Raw genomic sequence first — 20,862 nt, 5'->3', positions numbered from 1 at the left:
TTATAGTTTCATGTTCGTATAATGTTTGCTTTAAAAAGCTGTAACCAAGTTCGCGATGAAAATTACATTTGTGAAAGATTTTCCCACAAATAACTATTCATACATCGTGAAAATAAAAAAACTAAAAGTTTCTTACCCTCTGTTACCCCATTTTTCCATCAAACTAACCCCTTTCCACGAAAATCGCCACTCAATTTTAAACATTCTACATTATGTCACACCTCCCGGTCGATAAAACAGACCCCTGTTCCACCGCACTCGCGCCATCTTAACAATTTGACAGTTTGTCAAAAGTGACAGGCGGAGTTGAATAATATGTTTATGTGCCAAAATGTTACAAGAATAGCCCACGTTTCATAAATTACTTCGTCGATCAAGCAAAAACCTCAAAAAAATGAGTGAAAAAGACAGAAACTGTTCAAATGAAGCAGTGGAAAAAATCATTGGCAACATGACTGCAGAAATGCAAAATGCGGACGGTCAGTATGCCCCCTTGGGGTTTTCCCCGCCCCCATCGGAACCCATCAACTGGAACCAGCCGCCTTACGTCAACAACTACCCTTCATACCACTCCACTCCCGATATCCAGATGGGTTATGTGCCCATTCAGCAATTCGCCACTTCGTACAGCTACATGCAACAGCCCCATCACTTTGACATCAACGAGTATAACAAGAACTTGGATCCTCTCAACCTCAAGTACAACATGTACGAGCCTATGCAGAACGGGAATAGCGACGCTGGTGTCTTCAGGAACGAATACACCATTTTGAACTCGAATTTGCATCAAGCTGAGCGTCACGTGCTGCAAAGCCAGCACGAACCGGTGCCCCAAACCAGCAACCACACGCATTTAATCGAGAATTTGGTGGGGAATTGGGTGCCGAACACCACTGGGACTTATTCACCATTTGGGAACGTGGAGCCCTTCAAACCCAATGTGAGTGTTTTTGAACAATTGGCGGAGAAGGAGACTAACGAACAAATGATTCTGGAACAACCGCACGAAGAGAAGCAGTTTAACTTCAACAGGAACAACCGGAAGCCGAGAATGGTGGCTGAAGTGAAGCCGATGCGTCCTAGTTACTCGGATGTTTTGACTAAAGCGGTGCCGCCGACTACGAGCAAACCGACCAAGCTGGATACTAAGGAAACCAAGCAGAAGAAGGAAAACAACAAGAAGAACGGGAAAACTGAGAAGACGCAGAAGGTCAATTGTTCTTTAAATAGAAGCAATACGAATGCGGATATTAAGGATATTCCGTTGACGGAAAAAACGACGTTTATTAAGACAAGTGGAGACAAGGATAAGCGTAATAAGAGTACGCAATTGAATCGCAAATGGGCGTCGCTTGATAATATTAATGAACCCGTTAATAATGCGAAAGTTGAGGATGGGAAGAAGAAAAAGAATGAGGAGATGAATAATGGCAAGAATTTGATGCAGAAGCCCAATTTTCGGAAAGTTACGAAAAGCGAGTCGCCTGAGAATGAATCCAGCGGCAGTAAGAATGAGACGTACGTTAACAAAAATGGGCTAAAAAAGGTCAATAAATTTAGCAGTAGACCTAAAAATTCGGAATCTTTTGGGGGTAACGAAAGACCGGTGGGGAAGAGGAATCAGCGAACAAGGAAAAGAGAAAATCATGTCTTCTTTGGTAAGTGGGACTATTGATTCAATAAATTGTTTATTTTTGATAAAGTTATTGTTTCTTGGTTTAATACAACAAATTAATATTACAATTGAGTCATTCATAAGATAACGGAAAATCGCTAGCTAGGTAGGTTTATTGATTTGATTCAAATTTTCAATATGAATAGCTTAGGTGAATCAATTGTCTGTCTTTCATGTGTTTTAGTCTCTGAATTGATAGGTGTGTACAATTGTTTCTAATAACTTTACTTTTACCATTATCCAATTAAATTAAATATTCTTGTAAATTGTAAATTTTTCCTCAGGTATCGCCGGCCAAAAACTAAAACAGTACCTAAAAGGCTGGTGGAAAATCATCACCGTGTTCCTATTCTGGTTCATCCATCTGATCTCAGACATCTGTAGCTTGAGCGTTCACATTAGTCGCGACATGTAAGAAAATCCCACACTCCACACTCATAACTGACGTCAATTTTTAACAGGGCTTCGAACTTTTGGCTTTGGTTGGTCATTCACTGGGCTCTTTTCCTAGACACGGTCGTGACCATCGCCAAACGCATTCGTCTGCTTTCGTGGATTTGGGAAAAATTCAAAAAGCCTGAGAAGCCTGCTAAAGAAAATAACCGCAGTTTTATTCACAGTGGGTTACAAAACAATATAAACATGCCGACCACCGGGGAAGAAGCAATGAAAAGACTCCTAGCGTGCAAAGGGAAGGATCCGTACAGCATATTGGGAGTTACGCCGACTTGTACAGATGACGATATAAAGAGGTATTATAAAAGACAAGCCTTCTTGGTTCATCCAGACAAGAACCAACAGCCGGGGGCGGAAGAGGCCTTTAAAATTTTAGTTCACGCGTTTGATATGATCGGGGAGCCGGAAAGGAGAGCTGCCTACGATAAAGGTAATAAAAGAGGGTTTAAAGTTGTTATTATAAGTTATACAAAAAATACGGGTAATGCCAAAAAATATATTATCAAAATACAAACACCACATTTCTTAATACATATTTATTTAGGAATTTTTAAAGATAACGTTATCTCACTTCTGAATAGTCAATGTTCTGTAATCACTAGATAAAGCATGGTGTCCTAAAACAAACAAATTTGAAGCGAGATTTACTAGCAAAATTTTGAAATGACGTCGCAAATTTTTGGTGGGGAACGTCAGAAAAACATGCAATTAGACATCCGTCGAATGACCCTGTTACAATAAAAATGTCAAGTGGACTATGATAATTTGCATTAAAAACCTTAGAATATTCCTCCAGATAATCTTTGATCCTTGCTATAAAAAGCAGAGTTAATTAATAGAAATAATTCCATAGATAAAATGAATGATTATGCACATTTGAAATTAGATCAATTATTTGTGGATCACAAAGTGGAACGAAAACGAAAAAACTGTATATTTATGATTGTATTTTTAAAACTTGGCTCTGCATCCCATCATAAATAATAAACTTCTATTATCCGTCTTGCGCGTATTTTTTAAAATTTATTATGAAGCAAACGATTAAGTCGTCATTTTCCATTAAAAAAATTGGTTATTTCAACAGAACTTCCCGCGCCCCTGAAGGGCAGCCAAATAAATACCACTTCTCTGAAAAATTATCATTTTTTGCGATTTTTGTTTTCTGATAACCTCTACATATAAAGGAAAAACCAGTGGCGTAAATTGAATTTTTTTTAAATGTTTAATTTTTTGTGCATTTTTTCGAGTTTTGAAGTTTAAATTTAATTTTTAATTTTTCAACTTTTCAATTCAATTTCTATATTTTGCAATTTTTCATTTCAGTTTTTTATTTTCTTTATTTTTACAATTTTTCAATGTTCCGATTTTATAATTTTTTGTTTTTTCAATTTGCAATTTTTCGTTTTTTTTTTTCTTTAATTTTACGATGTCTCTTCGAGTATTCAGTTTTAAATTTTCCAGTTTTCCGATTTTCCAGCTTTTGGACGTTTCAATTTTTAGATTTTGCAGTTTTTCGATTTGAGATTTCACGCGTTTTGAATTTCTAGATTTTTCAGCTTTTCATTTCTTCAATTTTTGGAGAAAAAGGAGAAAGTACAAGTTATTCTACCTATAAAGTCCAAAATTATTGAATAATAGGTTGACTTTATGTTTTTTATTATAATATCTTTTGTTCTTTGCGGCAAAAAATTGTTCAAAGAAAACTGTGAATACAAAGAAAAAAAATTAAGCCCCGCCCACCCGCCCCAATCTCAGCTGTGATGAGTTTCTCATTCCTAATCAGACGAGAGGCGGAGTTTAATTGTAACAATTATTTCTCTAGAAAATTCTACCCTTTTACAAACATATTTCATATGGTAATTTCTTGTAGCGAAACGAGGATTTTGCAACTAAACTCCGCCCTTCATCTCACGATGAATAAAGCATTCATCACAATTGAGAACGGGTGGGTGGGCGGGGCTTATATTTGATCCATTTTTTTTAATATATGAAGTATTCTTTTCCCAATAAGAAACTGACAATTGGTTTAATTATCCTGTTGTTGAAAGAAAACTCTATATATTAAAAAAAAACAAAGATTAAGCCCCACCCACCCGCCCCGATCTCAATTGTGATAAATTTTTCATTCGTTGTTAGACTGAGGGGCGGAGCATAATTGCAAAATACATATTTCTCTATTGATTTGAATAAGTTTCACTTCACAAAACAGAAGACTAAAATTATTAATTAAACCACAATCGAACAAAATGTAATGTTCCGATTTTATAATTTTTTGTTTTTTCAATTTCACTTTTTTTCAATTATTCGTTTCGTCAGTTTTTCAATTTGCAATTGTTCAATTTTTCGGTTTTTCTTTCTTTAATTTTACGATGTCTCGAGTATTCAGTTTTAAATTTTCCAGTTTTCCGATTTTCCAGCTTTTGGACGTTTTAATTTTTAGATTTTGCAGTTTTCCGATTTGAAATTTCACGAGTTTTCAATTTTTAGATTTTTCAGTTTTTCATTTCTTCAATTTTTCGAGAATAACGAGGAAGTACAAGTTATTTTACGTGACTTACATTAGTACAGTCCAAAATTATTGAATAATAGGTTGACTTTATGTTTTTTGTTATAATATCTCTTGTTCTTTGTGGCAAAAAATTGTTGAAAGAGACAACTGTGTATATAAAGAAAAAAAGAAAAAAAAAACAAAAATTAATCTCAATTGTAATGAGTTTTTCATTCTAATCAGACGAGGGACGGAGTTTAAATGTAACATCAATATTTCTCAAAAAAATTCTATCCTTTTAAAAACATATTTCATAGGGTAATTTCTTGTAGAGAAATGAGGATTCTCCAACTAAACTCCGACCTTCAGCTAACGATGAATAAAATATTTATCAACAATTGAGAAGGGGTGGGTGGGCGGGGCTAATTTTTGTCCATTTTTGCTTAATATACAAAGTCTTCTTTTCCCAACAAAAAACTGAAGACATGTTTAACTATCCCGTTGTTGAAATAAAATTATAGATATTAGAAAAAACAACAAAGATTAAGCCCCACCCACCCGCCGCGATCTCAATTGTAATGAATTTTTCATTTGTTGTTAGACCGAGGGACGGAGCGTAATTGCAAAATACATATTTCTCTATTGATTTGAATGAGTTTGTCTTCTCAAAACAGAAGACTAAAATTATTAATTAAACCACAATCGAACAAAATGTTATATTTGGATTTCATAATTTTGTGCTTTTTCAATTCCACTTATTTTCAATTTTTCGTTTCGTCAGTTTTTCAATTTGCAATTTTTCAATTTTTCGTTATTTTTCCTTTAATTCTACGATGTCTCTTCGAGTTTTCAGTTTTCCGATTTTCCAACTTTCGGATGTTTCAGTTTTTGGAATTTTCAGTTTTTCATTTGTTCAATTTTTCGAAGAAAACGAGAAAGTACAAGACATTCTACGTGACTTATATTAGGAGTACAGGCCAAAATGATTTAATAATAGATTGATTTTACGTTTTTTATTATATCTCTTGTTCTTTGCGGCAAAAAATTGTTGAAAGAAAACTGTGTACATAAAGAAAGAAATAACAAAAATTAAGCCCCGCCCACCCGCCCCGATCTCAATTGTGATGAGAGGCGGGGTTTAATTGTAACGTATTATTTCTCTAGAAAATTCTACCCTTTTAAAAACATATTTCATATGGTAATTTCTTGTAGAGAAATGAGGACTTTGCAATTAACCTCCGCCCTTCAGCTCACGATGAACAAAATATTCGTCACAATTGAGAAGGGGTGGGTGGGCGGGGCTTATATTTTGTCCATTTTTTCTTAATATGCGAAGTCTTCTTTTCCCAACAAGAAACTGAAAACATGTTTAACTACCCTGTTGTTGAAAGAAAATTCTATATATTAAAAAAAAAAAAAATTAAGCCCCACCTACCCGCCCCGATCTCAACTGTTATGAATTTTTCATTTGTTGTTAGACCGAGGGGCGGAGCGTAATTGCAAAATACATATTTCTCTATTGATTTGAATGAGTTTGTCTTCTCAAAACAGAAGACTAAAATTATTAATTAAACCACAATCGAACAAAATGTAATGTTCTGATTTTATAATTTTTTGTTTTTTCAATTTCACTTTTTTTCAATTTTTCGTTTCGTCAGTTTTTCAATTTTTCGTTTTTTTTTTTCCCTTTAATTTTACCATGTCTCTTCGAGTTTTCAGTCTTAAATTTTCCACTTTTCCAATTTTCCGACTTTTGGACGTTTCAGTTTTTAGATTTTTCAGTTTTCCATTTCTTCAATTTTTCGAGAAAAACGAGAAAGTACAAGACATTCTATGTGACTTATATTCGGAGTACAGTCCAAAATTATTGAATAACAGATTGACTTTATGTTTTTTGTTATAATATCTCTTGTTCTTTGTGGCAAAAAATTGTTGAAAGAACAACTGTGTATATAAAGAAAAAAAAACAAAAATTAATCTCAGTTGTGATGGGTTTTTCATTCTAACAGACGAGGGACGGAGTTTAATTGTAACATATTATTTCTCTAGAAAATTTTACCCTTTTAAAAACATATTTCATATGGTAATTTCTTGTAGAGAAATGAGGATTCTGCAATTAACCTCCGCCCTTCAGCTCACGATGAACAAAATATTCGTCACAATTGAGAAGGGGTGGGTGGGCGGGGCTTATATTTGGTTCATTTTTTCTTAATATGCGAAGTCTTCTTTTCCCAGCAAGAAACTGAAAACATGTTTAACTACCCTGTTGTTGAAAGAAAATTCTATATATTAAAAAAAAAAAAACAAAAATTAAGCCCCACCCACCCGCCCCGATCTCAATTGTTATGAATTTTTCATTTGTTGTTAGACCGAGGGGCGGAGCGTAATTGCAAAATATTTCTCTATTGTTTTGAATGAGTTTGTCTTCTCAAAACAGAAGACTAAAAATTATTAATTAAACCACCATCGAACAAAATGTTATGAACATTATAATTCGTATTTTATCATTACATATTATATAAAGACGTGTGTTTTCTCACATCCTCGAGAAAATGGGGTAACTGCCTCGCTTTTAATTTGTCCAACAAAAAATTTGTGATGACGCCATCAGCATGGATAATAATAGTCACAGCACAAAAGAAAATTTGTCCCAGCGCATTACCAGTGGAAGAAAAAAAAGGATGGTGTTAAGTTAGGCATCGAACCCATGACCCAATGTCTCGTGGTAGTAATATAACGTAATTATTCCGTGCAATTGTTTTTGCGAAAATTTGCAAGTATAGGAGTATATTTTTGTATAATATTCAACCCATTTTAAAATACGGTTCATTGAGATGACGTCATCAAATTGTTGGTGGGGATGATTAGCCAAATTTTGGCTAGCATTTAACCATCTACATAATATTTCTAACATACATACAAAATTTGACAACAATAGGGTGAGCAGTTTCGCAGATTACGTGTCTAATAAAAATCGATACAGACAGACAAACAGACAGACGGAAACGGGAGACTACTTTTTTTGTACTGAAGGGGTCAGAGAAAACGTAAAAGTAGTACACTCGGGAAGTAAAAATACGATTTAATTCGTCAAATAACGCAATTTATTTTAATTGTAAACAAAATAATTCACGTGATGTTCCAGGTGTGGTCGAATCTGTCCAGGTTGAGCAAGCCTGGAGCGAACTGACCGAACTCCTGGCCCAGTTGCAACAGAAGGTGGAAGCCGCCGCCAACACGATCCGGTGTAGCGCTTGCGGTTTACGCCACAAAAGGATCAAAGTAGATAGGCCTTGTTACGCCGCGAGGAACTGTTCTTCTTGCAAAATCCACCACTCGGCGCGAGAAGGCGACATCTGGGCGGAGGCCCGTTGTTTCGGTTTCTTGTGGCACTATTACGCTTGCATGGAGGGAAACGTGTATGATATAACGGAATGGGCCGGTTGTCAAAAAGACAGTCTGAAACACCTCAGACCCGACTCCCATCAAGTACAATATCGTATCGCTTTAGGTAAACAACATAGTCAACCTCGTAGGCACAGTGGATCTCTTCGAAACGAAAAACCACCGGATCTCGAGAATTTACTTAATACGTTGTACGGCCAAACGGATTGTATGCAACAAGGGACAAAACGTAGGAATAAAAAGGCAAAGTGATCCATTCACTAGATGTACGAGTTGTGTTATTTTATTTCGCTATTATGAATATGTGCTATTAAATTTATAAAGTCAATGCGCTTAAAGAGAATAAATCTGTTTACAAGAGGGGTGTCTTTTACTGGCACTGAGCCAAGTAGTTGCCTGGATATGGAGATTGATTTTTTGGTGGCGGGTTTTAGCTGCACAATGTGGCGGGTGTTTTTGATGGGTGTGTGCTTAATAAGCGCGGCGAAACCGAAACACCGTGTTGTTTTATTCAATCAACCACAATATGAAGGGATACCAGAAAAGATTTTGGATTATAATGCTGGGGTGTGTGACAACTTTGATGTCCCTATTCAAGTGTCATCCATTAAAGTACATGACAATTGTGTCACTTTGTACGCGCAGCAAGACTGTGAGGGAGAAAGCGCCACTATAACAAATGATATACCGAGACTCACCTTCCATTCAGCATCCATTAAATATTGTCAGTAAAAAGTCTTTTATTATAATCACTATTCTAAGGCACCGTCAAGAAAACACAAACTAGGCACGTTATCAATAGCGGCATCCACGTCGCGCTTCTGGACGGTCTTTCTCTTCCCCATTCCCATAAATTTGGCAGATTCTTTCGCAAGATATTCTAAGAATAATTCCTATAAAGAAAAATGCAAAAACGTAATTGAAAAGGGTTGTTGTACTACCGTGGACTTTGTGACAAGGAATAAGGCATCTTGGCTAATTAAACTACAGTCGGGATCCATTTTCATGATGTGCTTGATTCGGGTTAATGGTAATCTAACAAACTTCGGTTTTTCGTTTGATGCTAAAGCTTCCACCACTTCTAGCGTTTCGGTAGATTGTGACTTTTCATTTTCGACATCTTCCACATCTACTTCTGCCACTTCTTCCATTTTAAATGCAATTTTCAAGTGAAATTAAATGATTGAACATAACCTCACTGGCGGGTTTTTCAAAAACAGGCTGCCACAACACCTAAAAATTCCCCTATTTTCTAATTATCCAAAAGAGTTTAAATAAAAAAAAATGACATGTGAAGTGTCTTAAACGTAAAGTATTAATGATTATCGACGAAAATTTTGGCATTATTGACCTGAATGCTGTTGTTTGAGTTGTAAATTCGTAAAGTAACATCAGAAGTGTCACTTCGGGGAACATTGGCGGCCCTGCGTGGTCGAAATGGTCGAAATCTAACCTCAAAGCATGGACGCTTGTCGTATGTCATTTGCGAAGTAAATAGAAAAGGTATAGCGAAAAGCTGTAATTTTAACATAAGTAGAAAGTTGGTGCGTATGTTGTTTGCTTACTTCCCTCTGTTGAGTTTAGATGGATGATGGGGCCCCAAAGCGGGGCCGCGGCCGCGGTCGTGGCGGTAGAGGCAGAGGTCGCGGAAGAGGCCGAGGTCGCGGTCGTGGCAAGAAAGCCATCAAAGTGATAGAAAGCGACGAAGAGGTCGAAAACTCTCAACTACAAGAATCCTCAGAAGAAACGCCACAAGCTGAAAATGAATCAAGTGAAAATGTGGCACCTAAAAGTATGTTTAATTTAATTAGAGTCAGCCTTGAATAACAATTGAACGTTTTAGTTGATTTGGAAGCGGACATTTCGCAACTAGAAGCACCCACATTTACAACAATCAACCGAGGACCCCCAGAACCGATGTTGCGCCTGGATTGGTCCCACAAGGTGAACTTGATCGGAGAGAAGGTTCTAAATCCCATGATTCATTGCTGTGATAAGTGTCTGAAACCGATTTTAATCTATGGACGAATGGTAATTTTTTAAACGTACGAAACAATGTACCACAATTGTTGCTTGTAGATTCCGTGTAAACACGTTTTCTGTTTATCTTGTGGCAAGCAAGAGCAGAGCAAGTGTCCACGTTGCCTTGATAAAGTGTCCAGAGTTGAACAAACTGGTCTAGGAACAGTGTTCATGTGTACTCACGGAGGCACCCGCTACGGCTCCTCCGGTTGTCGCCGTACTTACTTATCCCAACGTGATCTGCAAGCCCACATTAACCACCGCCACGTCTCGAACACGATCCAGCCCATCGAAGTACCGGTGGAACCTGAAAGAGTGTCTGTCCGTACGAAAACCAACGATCCAAGATCAAACATCTCGATTTCATCAAATGTGAGACAACGCCCTTCTTCAATACAAAGTTCTGGAGTTAGGACTAACTTGATCACGGTGCCTATTCAAGATTCGGCACCGACAGTGCACGAAACGAGCGCTACACAACATAGTTACTATAATTACCAGCAGACTGCTACTTATAATCAAGGGTTGCCCCCAATGCACATACCGCCTCCACAACAACCACAATATTACGCCGCACCTCCTGCTTACAGCCCAGCGCAAAGCTACAGTTACAGTAGTGGGGCGGGGGCTGCGGGACAGTATGGGGGGCAGGCGGCGCCGCAGGGGAGGGCTGCGCAGTACGATTATAGTACGGCGCCTCCGCCCCAGTGGACAGGCAGCCAGCAATACTATAGATGAGACATGCTTTGGATGTAGATTAATCTTTTAATCTAATATTAAGAATAATTTTATAAATCATAATATGTATAATTGTATATGTATGTGTAGGTTTTGTAAGGTAGCAATGTCGGTACATGAATAAATATTGTAATTTATGAGGCATTACGTAGCTGATTGTACGTGCAGCATCCATCAAAACCATACATTTGATGATCTGAATACATTATTATTATATTAAGTTATTAATCATTCTTCGTAGATTATTAATAGGTTTCCTAGGAATGACGCTTGTGACACTGACTATCTCACATTTTCAGTTGTCTTGTTCAAACCCCAAATTTTGTGCATTCAAGAATTCAAGTTATCAAAATTTTCTCAATTTTTCCGCATCGCCTAAGTCTCACTGTATTTGCTTTTTTTTCTTTTCATTCATCTTGCTAGCAGCTCTGATGCCTACTAGTCAGTAAACTTTAGCAGTTACACTACTAGGTCTATAATTTTTATATAGCGGCTTTTGTAGTCATGTACCCTTCGTGATTAATTTTTCTTTTTTTGTGTATTACTAATTTAATATATCGGCGAATTTCACGAACTCGATTCAGTCTTTTGTTTTTACAGTTTGGCGCAGTTAACAAATTTAGCCGACATTCTATACTTCGTCTGTATTAATCTGAATCATTAAACAAAATAACTTATGTGACGTAATCAAATTGGAGGCAGGGAAAAGCGAAATTATCGAAGGAGAGGACACCATTTATTTAAATAAAACTTAATTTCTAATGGCACAGATAACGCAGATATTACAAATACAATCAAAAATTACCACTGTGTCAAAACCTTTCTGAAAGAAGGTAGTTTTTGCATGGTAAGTTCTTACTCTATCTTTCTAATATTATTTTAAGTTTAACGTGTTGAAGACATTTTCGGTTTAAATTTTAACAAAGTGCACTTTTCTAAGCCGACATTTCATTTAATATAGCTATTTTACAAAATTTAAGCATCATACTAAAAATATGTTTGCAAAATTGTTTGAATGAAAATTAAGAGATTGAATTTTGCGCCAGTTGGAAATATAACCAATGTCAACCGTTTTAAAATTCAGCCTAAGCGAGCAGCGCGTCCTTAATATTTTTTAACCATGTTGAGGGTGTGTATTTTACTCGCCATTAGATATAGGATTCATAATAAATCGGGATTCATAAAAAAAAGATGATCCTGGTATCCATAATCAGGTCACGATGTCTATGTTCGTAATGTTCATTGTTTAGACCTAGCCTTTCTGGAAAGAGAATGTGATTACTCAAACTAATAAACAGATTTAATTTTGTGTCTTTGGAAACTAGACAAACTATTATTAGTTAGTTAGTGGTTTAATTGAATTAATAATAACGACAGTACAGAGTTGCTTGCTAAACTCAATTTTACCTTCATTCCCCATAATGTGCGTTTTATTCACCAGCGATTTGAACTATTGTGTTGTGTGGATCTCCTTTGTTCTCATCTCATATGCGGGTTATTTAATAAAATATTCAAGTTCTACATAATAACATACATAGTGGTCCATCGAATTACGTAAAACAGTCATTCCTTATTGTGATGTCTTGTTTGGGGTAGGTAATATTGTTAGTTTCTCTAATTACACGAGCTCATTTTTCTAACTTATATATTCTGTCAACTGTCATTCTCTATCTCTTTTTCAAAGCTAGTACATTACATTTCCTCCCTTACTGAAAATTAAAGAACACATACCAAATACAAAATAAAAGTTAAACTTAATAACTCATATGACGCACATGCCATTAGAGTTCTACAAGATAGTCCCGGAGCTTCGACGGTGGTTTTCTGTCTCGCTGGGGACGTCGTCCAGTGGGCGTCTCGACTCGTTGATTTGGGGGACTGTTTACTTTGTCTTCCGTGTTGTCTTGTCTAAGGGGTGTCGTGGCTGGAGCTGTCGACCTTGGAGGTGTTGTGGGGAACGGTGTTCGCGTTTGTTCAGATTGGGAAGATCGACTGGGTGCCAAACTTGTTGAGGGGTGATACTCTGGCCTTGGACTCTGTGCTGAGTGGTGTAGCTTGAAGAATGATGAATTTCTGACAATCACCTTTTCTCCTCGTCGAGCTTCAATTTGAGAACCGGTGATTCTAGTGATCGTGTATGGATCTGGATCAAAGAGTGGAGTCAGCGAATTCTTCTTTTGTTGTTTGCAAAGAACTTTTTGTCCAAGTTGTAAGCGATGTTCAAATGTCCTTCTTTTACGATTGGCGCGTTCGTTTTGTTTTCTTCTGTTGTCGATGTCCGTTTGGGGATTGTATTCATGAAACGTCTTGTTTTTGAGAGTGGGTAAGAAGTTGTTGATTTCTCTGTTGAACATAATTTGATATGGTGGGCAGTTTGTTGTTGAATGAGGGGTGCTTCGGTAATTGATTAAAAATTCTTGAATTTCTGCGTCTGGATTGTTACTGTTGATCGTTGCGCACAAGAGGGCTTTCTTGAACGTTTTCACGAATCTCTCAGTTCTACCATTTGCTTCTGGCCAACGTGGTGTTATTAAATGATGCTTGATGTTAAGGCTTGAAAGATATTCTTTCAATTCATATCCATTAAAGGGTGGTCCATTATCGGATTTAAGTTCTTTTGGTAGGCCAAATAGTGCAAATGTCTCGTCAAGTACGGGCTTCAGCTGTTTGAAATTGGTCGATGGTACTTTTTTGACGAATGGAAACTTTGAGAAATCATCCACCATTATGAAATAATATTTTCCATCTGGAAATGGTCCGGCGTAATCTACATCTAGACATTCAAGCGGGTGAGTGGATGTCGGGTATGTTTGAATCGGATTTCGCTGGTTGTAGGGTGTTACTGCTTGACATGCTGTGCATGACTTCACTACTTCTTCTACCATTTTGTTGATGTTGGGAAACCACACCTTAGTTCTTACCAGTTGTTTGGTTTTAACGAGACCTTGATGACCTTTATGTGCCAATCTGATAATGTTTTTCTGCAGTTTGCTGGGAATTACGATTTGACTGCCTTTGAGAATAATATTACCATATACAGTGAGCTCTTGTTTGATTTGCTTGAATGTTTGCAGTTCTCGTTTCTTCCAAAACAAGGAATCATCTTCTAACAAGGCCTTTTTCAGTAGCTGCAACTGAAAATCATCTTTCATTGCATTTTCGATTTCTTCAAGTGAAATTGTGTTTGGTAGTGAATGATTGGTTACAAAAGCTACGTATTCTTCACTTTTATCATATGCTTCTGGTGGGCTGTGTGTTGGATGACGAGATAAATAATCAGACGGATTTGTTATGCCTCTTTGGTATTGAACTGTAAATTTATAAGGCTGAAGTTTCAAACAAAGTCGTTCAATGCGTGCGTTTGGAGCTGATCGAGGGTTCTGTAGGATTGAGACCAAGGGTTTGTGGTCTGTGTGTAACACAAAGTGACCTCCTAACAGGTATATTCTGAAGTGATGTATGGCCCATGTTGCTGCTAATGTTTCTTTCTCTATTTGACTGTATTTCTGTTCGGTCAAAGTTAATGTTCTGCTAGCGTACGAAATAACTTCTGTTTTGTTATTAAGTTCTTGCGAAAGGATCGCTCCAAGTCCTATGGGACCAGCGTCTACATAGAGGTGCGTCTTTTTCTGTTGGTCAAAATAGGCGAGGTTTCGTGCTGATTCTAGTTGTTTCTTAAGATCATTAAAAGCGCTGTGATGCTTTTCAGTCCAGTCCCATTGAGCATCTTTTGTAATCAGCTCACGTAATATTGCAGTATTTGTTGCTAAGTGAGGCAGGAACTTTCCAACATAATTCAACGTTCCTAGGAAGCTTCTTAGTTCATGTACATTTCTGGGCGGTTCTAGGTTAGAGACAGACTTGACTTTGTCTGGATCAGGGTAAATGCCTTTGCTAGAGAATACATATCCAAAGAGATCGATTTTGTTTGTGTTAAAAATGCATTTCTTTGTGTTGATTGTCAAATTATGGTTATCCAAACGTTCTATTACTTGCTTGAGAGTCTTATCATGGTCTTGTTGAGTTGTTCCAAAGATTAGTATATCATCGCTGATGTTTAACACACCATCTATTTGGTTTAACAGTTGTCTTATTGTGTTTTGAAAAATCTCTGCAGCGGAATTTATCCCAAAACTCAGTCGTTTATATTGATACAAACCAATATGTGTTGAAAAAACTGTTATATACCGTGAAGATTCTTCTAATGTTAGTTGGTGGTAGCCATCTTTCAAATCAATCTTTGAGAAGACTGTTGCGCCATTTAACTGGGCAAATATTTCTTCAATAGTTGGTGTTGGATGCCTTTCTCTAAGTATGGCTTTGTTAGCCTCTCTCATGTCTACACAAATTCTGATAGAGTTAGGATCGTGATGTTTAGGAACTACAACTATTGGTGAAACCCAGGGAGTTGGTCCTGTTGCTTTTTCAATGATGTTTTGTTTCATCAGTCTTGTTATCTCTTGTTCAACTGCTTCACGAAGATTTATTGGAATTCTCCTGTGTTTATTTGCTACTGGAGGAATTGACTCATCAATGTGTAGCTTGACAGTTTGGTTCTTGAGACAACCTATGCCATTACACAAATTAGGATGCTTGTTTTTGATATAGTTCATGTCCATAGGTTGATATATCATCATAGATAGTTGTATCAGCTGCAATTTGTTTGCTGTATCATAGCTCAATAATGATTCACTGTTGCCTTTTATCACAAATACATCTGCTCGCGTTTGGTGGTTGTTATAATGGAATAGACCTTTGAATTTTCCAACTACTTCTAACTGTTGTTGACAGTTGTACGGGAGAATCGATGAGGAATCTGGTTGTAGTGACTGCTGATGAAATTGTTTAAATGTGCTTGAGCTTATCAGATTAACAGATGAACCAGTATCTACAATGAAATTGATTACTTTCCCATTCAACTTAACATGTACCTGAGGGCATTTCATGGCTGTTCTGTCGTTTGGACGAATTGTTGTTTTGAAAGATGTCTCAGAATTAGTTGACTCTGGCTCCATATTAAGCTCATTAAAGCGAATTTGTGCTCTGTTCTTCCTCTCTCCATTATGTTTCTTGTTTATGCTAGTATTTGTGCCATGGTTGTTGTGCTGGGGGTTTGCTCGTGATTGTGCTTGTTGCTGTTGTGTTGATGTGGTGGACATGCAGACTCGGGCGTAGTGTCCTTTCTTGCCACAACTTCGACAAATTACATTTAGAGCAGGACAAGCTCTCCTCCCATTTGGATGCCATTTGCCTCCACAATTTTTGCAATTGTTCTTGCTCGTACCACTGTTGGCTGGTGCGGTTCTGTGTTGCGTTTGTTTGTTTAAGTAGCTACATTCTTCTGTGCTTGTGTTCATGACAATCTTGTCTTCAATGACCTTCAGTTGATTAGCTGTGCACTCGATTGTACGTGCTCTGCTCAATAGATCATCGAGATTGGGTTGTTCAGTGAGTCCATATCGACGTAGTTCTGTGTACTTCGTGTTCATGATGATTTGAAATTTGATTTCTTCATTTGGGTTCTCAAACGTGCAAGTCTTGGATAGTTTCAGTAACTTTGCGTAAAACTGATCAATTGTTTCATTCTCGCTCTGTCTGGCTTGCCTAAAATTAAACATTTCAAATTCTTTGTTGACTCTAGGGGTGAAATATTGTTTGAGCTTTCGTTTAGCTGTTAGATAAGGTGATTCATTGGGTTGTGCTGTGTTTGCTGGTAGTTCAGGAAGTGACAAATATAAATCATGAACTTCTTCGCCTGCGTAGTGGAGAAGCATGGCTTTCTTTCGGTCTTCATTATCGATGCCTGCTGCTATGAGATAGTTGTCAAAACGGTTGAGCCACTTTTCCCACCTTGAGCCAACGTTATTGGGGTCTTCTGCTATATGAAATGGAGGTACTGGTGTTGAGTGTGTGTCCATGTTCTGTTATCTTTTCCTCGATTCGTTTGTTGCGAACCACGTGTTGTGTTGAGGTTATGTGTTTCTCCTGTTGTCTGTTCCGCGTGTTCGTTGTTTTTCGCTTCGTTGGTCTTCTTCTGAGTTCTTTTAATTCTCGTCGCCAAAATGTGATGTCTTGTTTGGGGTAGGTAATATTGTTAGTTTCTCTAATTACACGAGCTCATTTTTCTAACTTATATATTCTGTCAACTGTCATTCTCTATCTCTTTTTCAAAGCTAGTACATTACACTTATGTCCACCAGTGTCGGATTGTGCCGCCGGGGCACAGGGAAATTTCCCGGTAGATCGCGAAACAGTCTACCTTTTTTTTTGATACAACACATTTTGCACATGTACAGGATGTTACAATTACAAATGCAATAAATATTCCTAAAAATATAATAGACGCATAAAAAACTATGTGTGTACATATTAAGGCTGGCGTCTGGTTCGGTTTAGCCCTATACTAAATACATTGAAAACATCGTCGCGGTTTCCGGAGTTGCATTTTAAAAATATGAGATATATCGCTTTAAAAAAATTATATTTCGAATTAACAAACTTCAGTCCAGGGGACCTCCATATTTATATTCATATCTAGTATGCAGTTTTTACAAAAAGAAATTATAACGTTGAACAACTTTTACATCACATTTTAACCGGCACATTGATGCATTTTTTGACGAAGTGCTGAAGTTTTTTGCATTCTGAGATAGGAGGTCCCCTGGGGAAAAGTGTCAGCTTTCTTTTGATACCATTTATAATATTAAAAAATCCACGACTGAGGTAAATAACTCGCGAAAAGTCAAAATCTATTGAAACGAGAAATCGGGAGCTGTGATGCGGTAGCAGAATGCAGGTTTACTTAGATTCTGACTTGGTTGGAGATTTCAGCATTTTAAAAATGCAATTCCAGAAACTACGACGATGTTTTCAATGTATTTAGTATTGGGCGAAACCGAACCAGACGCCACCCTTAAATAAGAGCATGGAATATCGATGGATCGAGGAATTGAGAAATCAAAAAATTTAAAAAATCGAATAACTGAAAAATTGAAAATTTTAAAAATCGAAAACTTGAGAAACCGCAAAATCGAGCAATCAAAACCCCAAAAAATTGGTCCAAGGCTGTTTCGACAGAACTTCCCTCGCACCTAAACTACAGTGAAATATATCCAGCATTTTAGAGTTTACAGAATTTTATGATGACGTCATCAATATTTTTGCAAGGACACGTATGTCAACTTGGATTGGTGCAGTGTAACACTAAAAAAACAGTATTGTATTTCCAAAATATTCTGGGAAAATCGAGTGAGCCGTTCCTGATTTAATCAATAAAATAAACTGACACATTCATTAATTTTTTTGAGCCACCTGTATAAACAACTAAAAAATATGAATGCAATGATAAATCACAAGTAAAAACTCATCATATTTTGCACATTTCGGGTAGATTTAGGAATTTAACTCGTTATTATGGAAATTGCGATTTAACACCTTTAAATTTCACAAGTTTTTACAAGATTAATGTGGGCAAAATCGGTTTTATTTTAACAAATACTAGGCCCATCCACCCGCCCCCTATTTTCCCAGAGGATATGTAATTTGCCAAAATCAGTCTTATCTTACCAAGTACTAGCCCCGTCCACCCGCCCCCTATTTTCTCAGACGATATGTCATTTGCCAAAATAAGACTTATGTTAGCAAATACTAGCCCCGCCCACCCACCCTTTATTTTCTCAGAGAGTATTTGCTAAGATAAGTCTTATTTTGGCAAATGACATCCTCTGAGAAAATAGCGGGGGGTGGGCGGAGCTAGCACTTGCTCAGAGAAGTCTGATTTTGGCAAACGCCATACCCTCTGAGAAAATATAGGGCGGGTGGGCGTAGCTAGTACTTGCTAAGATAAGACTGATTTTGGCAAATGCCATACCCTCTGAAAAAATAGGGGGCGGGTGGGTGGGACTACCACTTGCTAAGATAAGACTGATTTTGCCCCTATTAAATGTAAAAGGTGTTAAATTGCATATTTCCATAATAACGAGTTAAATTCCTAAATCTGATTGGATATTTATTTTTTAACAACTCAGTCATTAGTTTTTTTCTGAGACACCCTGTATAAACAAATTTAAAAACTACTAATTATAAATCACAAGTATAGACTCATCATATTTTGCACATTTAAGATAGGACATATTCAGCAATAGTTTCAGGTGACGTCATCAATTTTTTAGGGGGATGAGCAAATGTATTCTGATCAAAAATATACCATGCTTATGATAAATTTAAAATATCTCCAAGATTTCAAAGCATTCGGTCTTCCAGTTCCTGATTTAATCAATAAAATAATTTAATAATTTTTTAAGTCATCCTGTATAGGCAAATCCAAAAAATATTAATGGAATGATAAATCACAAGGAAAAACTCATATTTTGCACATTTTAGTGTTTCCAAAATTTTAAAAATCGAATCAAAAACTGAAAAATGTAAAATTTAAAAATTGACAATTCTAAAAATTAAAAAATATCGAAGAACTGAAAAATCGAGAAATCGAAACATCAAAAAATCGGGGAATAGAAAAATCTAAAATTAAAAGACTGAAAAGCCGAAAAATCGAAAAATCGAAAAATTCAAAATTTAAATACATAATCGAAAATTTGAGAATTTAAAACATTTCCACAACTGAAACGCCAAAAAATAGGGAAATCGAATCATTGATACATCGGAACATCGAAAAATTGATAATTCGAAAAATCGAAACGCCGAAAAGTCAAAAAATCAGAAACGGAGAAATCAAAAAATCGAAACCATAACAAAATGAAAAAAATGAAACATCGGAAAATCGAAAAGCCGAAAAAACGAAAAACAGAAATTGAAATAACACAAAATCGAAAATTTAAAGATCTAAAGTTGAAAAATTTAAGAACTGAAAAATTGAAAAAATCGAAAACTTCAAACACCGAAAAGTCTAAAACCGAGAAGTCGAAATCGAAACATCAAAAAATTGGAAAATTGAGGAAACGAAAAGTCCAAAATTTTAAAAATAGAATAAAAAAAAAAACTGAAAAATGTAAAATTTAAAAACTGAAAAATCAAAAACTCGAGAAATCGAGACATCGAAACATCAAAAAAGTCGAGGAATTAAAAATCTAAAAGCTAAAGAAAAATCGAAAAATTTAAAAATTGAAGAATCGAAAAACTGAAAAATCGAGAAATTAAACAATTCCAAAATTGTGATGATGAAAAATTGGGAAATCGAATAACTCATAAAATGGAACATCGAAAAATTGATAATTCGAAATATCGAGAAGCCGAAAAGTAGAAAAATCGGAAAACCGAGAAATTGAACCCTTGAAAAATTGAAAAAATTAAACATCTAGAAATCGAAAAATCTAAAATAATATCGAAGAAATGAAACATCGAGAACTCGACAAACCTTAAATTTTAAAAACTGAAAATTAAAATATCAAAAATTGAAATCGAAAATTAAAGAAATTGAAACATTCAAAAATCGAAAAGTCGACAAACTGAAACATTGAATAGTCGAAAAATCAAAATTGAAGTCAAAATTCAAAAAATTGATTAATCGAGAAATTGAGAAAAGAAAAAATCGAAAAATTGAACAATCGGATAATCGAAATATTTTAAAAACTGAAAAATCGAAAAATGAAAAACTCGGGAAATCGAAAATTTGAAGAATCGAAAAACTGAAAATTAAGATATTGAAAAATTACAAAATCGAAAAATTGAAAAATCTAAACATGAGGAATAAAGAAACTAAAAATTTCAAAACTGAAATATCAAAAAATAGTGAAATCGAAAGTCGAGTAATTGAGAAATTGAGAATCGAAGAATTGTTACATCTCCAATTTTTTTTTTTTCAAAAATCTCAATATCTAGAATAAAAATTCAATTGTAATTTAATTGTATATGGTTTTTGATTTTTTTTTTAATCTGGATGCCAGAGGTAAAAACTAAACACGGAGTCATAAATCGCAAATGGCGGAGTATTATATTTGATAAAATTTAAACGACATTTGACTGTTTTAAAATTTGGAGATAGCGTTATTTCATTGTTGGTAGAGATGAGCAGACACATTTTGGTTGGCTTTTTACCACCATATACATGATATTCCTAATA

General features: G+C 36.0%; 4 protein-coding genes across 5 annotated transcripts; 2 read left to right on the top strand and 2 right to left on the bottom strand.

Moving 5' to 3' along the window:
• The first annotated feature begins 273 nt into the window (after positions 1-273).
• LOC135141354 (dnaJ homolog dnj-5) lies at positions 274-8,384 on the top strand. The gene is made up of 4 exons (XM_064072396.1): positions 274-1,658; positions 1,960-2,086; positions 2,137-2,561; positions 7,765-8,384. The coding sequence occupies exons 1-4, from the start codon at positions 395-397 to the stop codon at positions 8,274-8,276; spliced, it is 2,328 nt and encodes a 775-aa protein (XP_063928466.1). The 5' UTR covers positions 274-394; the 3' UTR covers positions 8,277-8,384.
• A 362-nt stretch (positions 8,385-8,746) lies between these two features.
• Positions 8,747-9,464, bottom strand: LOC135141398 (DNA polymerase epsilon subunit 4-like). The gene is made up of 3 exons (XM_064072464.1): positions 9,376-9,464; positions 8,966-9,257; positions 8,747-8,917 (listed from the first exon to the last, which is right to left on the bottom strand). The coding sequence occupies exons 2-3, from the start codon at positions 9,173-9,175 to the stop codon at positions 8,777-8,779; spliced, it is 351 nt and encodes a 116-aa protein (XP_063928534.1). The 5' UTR covers positions 9,176-9,257; positions 9,376-9,464; the 3' UTR covers positions 8,747-8,776.
• On the top strand, positions 9,436-10,924 carry LOC135141371 (E3 ubiquitin-protein ligase Hakai). Its single transcript, XM_064072429.1, has 4 exons — positions 9,436-9,527; positions 9,609-9,816; positions 9,868-10,055; positions 10,104-10,924. Exons 2-4 carry the CDS (start codon positions 9,609-9,611, stop codon positions 10,782-10,784), a joined length of 1,077 nt encoding a protein of 358 aa, XP_063928499.1. The 5' UTR covers positions 9,436-9,527; the 3' UTR covers positions 10,785-10,924.
• A 574-nt stretch (positions 10,925-11,498) lies between these two features.
• LOC135141336 (uncharacterized protein K02A2.6-like) lies at positions 11,499-18,376 on the bottom strand. 2 transcript variants are annotated; one of them, XM_064072359.1, is made up of 3 exons: positions 12,560-18,376; positions 12,192-12,493; positions 11,499-12,045 (listed from the first exon to the last, which is right to left on the bottom strand). In XM_064072359.1, the coding sequence occupies exon 1, from the start codon at positions 16,700-16,702 to the stop codon at positions 12,566-12,568; it is 4,137 nt and encodes a 1,378-aa protein (XP_063928429.1). In that variant the 5' UTR covers positions 16,703-18,376; the 3' UTR covers positions 11,499-12,045; positions 12,192-12,493; positions 12,560-12,565. The 2 variants fall into 2 exon arrangements, with proteins under 2 accessions (XP_063928429.1, XP_063928419.1); XM_064072349.1 differs by having other exon boundaries at positions 12,192-18,376.
• Positions 18,377-20,862: the final 2,486 nt, after the last annotated feature.

Source organism: Zophobas morio, unplaced genomic scaffold (assembly GCF_036711695.1).
Source record: "Zophobas morio isolate AGI-343-1 ecotype UQ-CSIRO unplaced genomic scaffold, CSIRO_AGI_Zmor_V1 ptg000004l, whole genome shotgun sequence".
Taxonomy (NCBI): domain Eukaryota; kingdom Metazoa; phylum Arthropoda; class Insecta; order Coleoptera; family Tenebrionidae; genus Zophobas; species Zophobas morio.
Note: the sequence above shows the minus strand (reverse complement) of the source record. Positions and strands in the feature narration are given on the sequence as shown.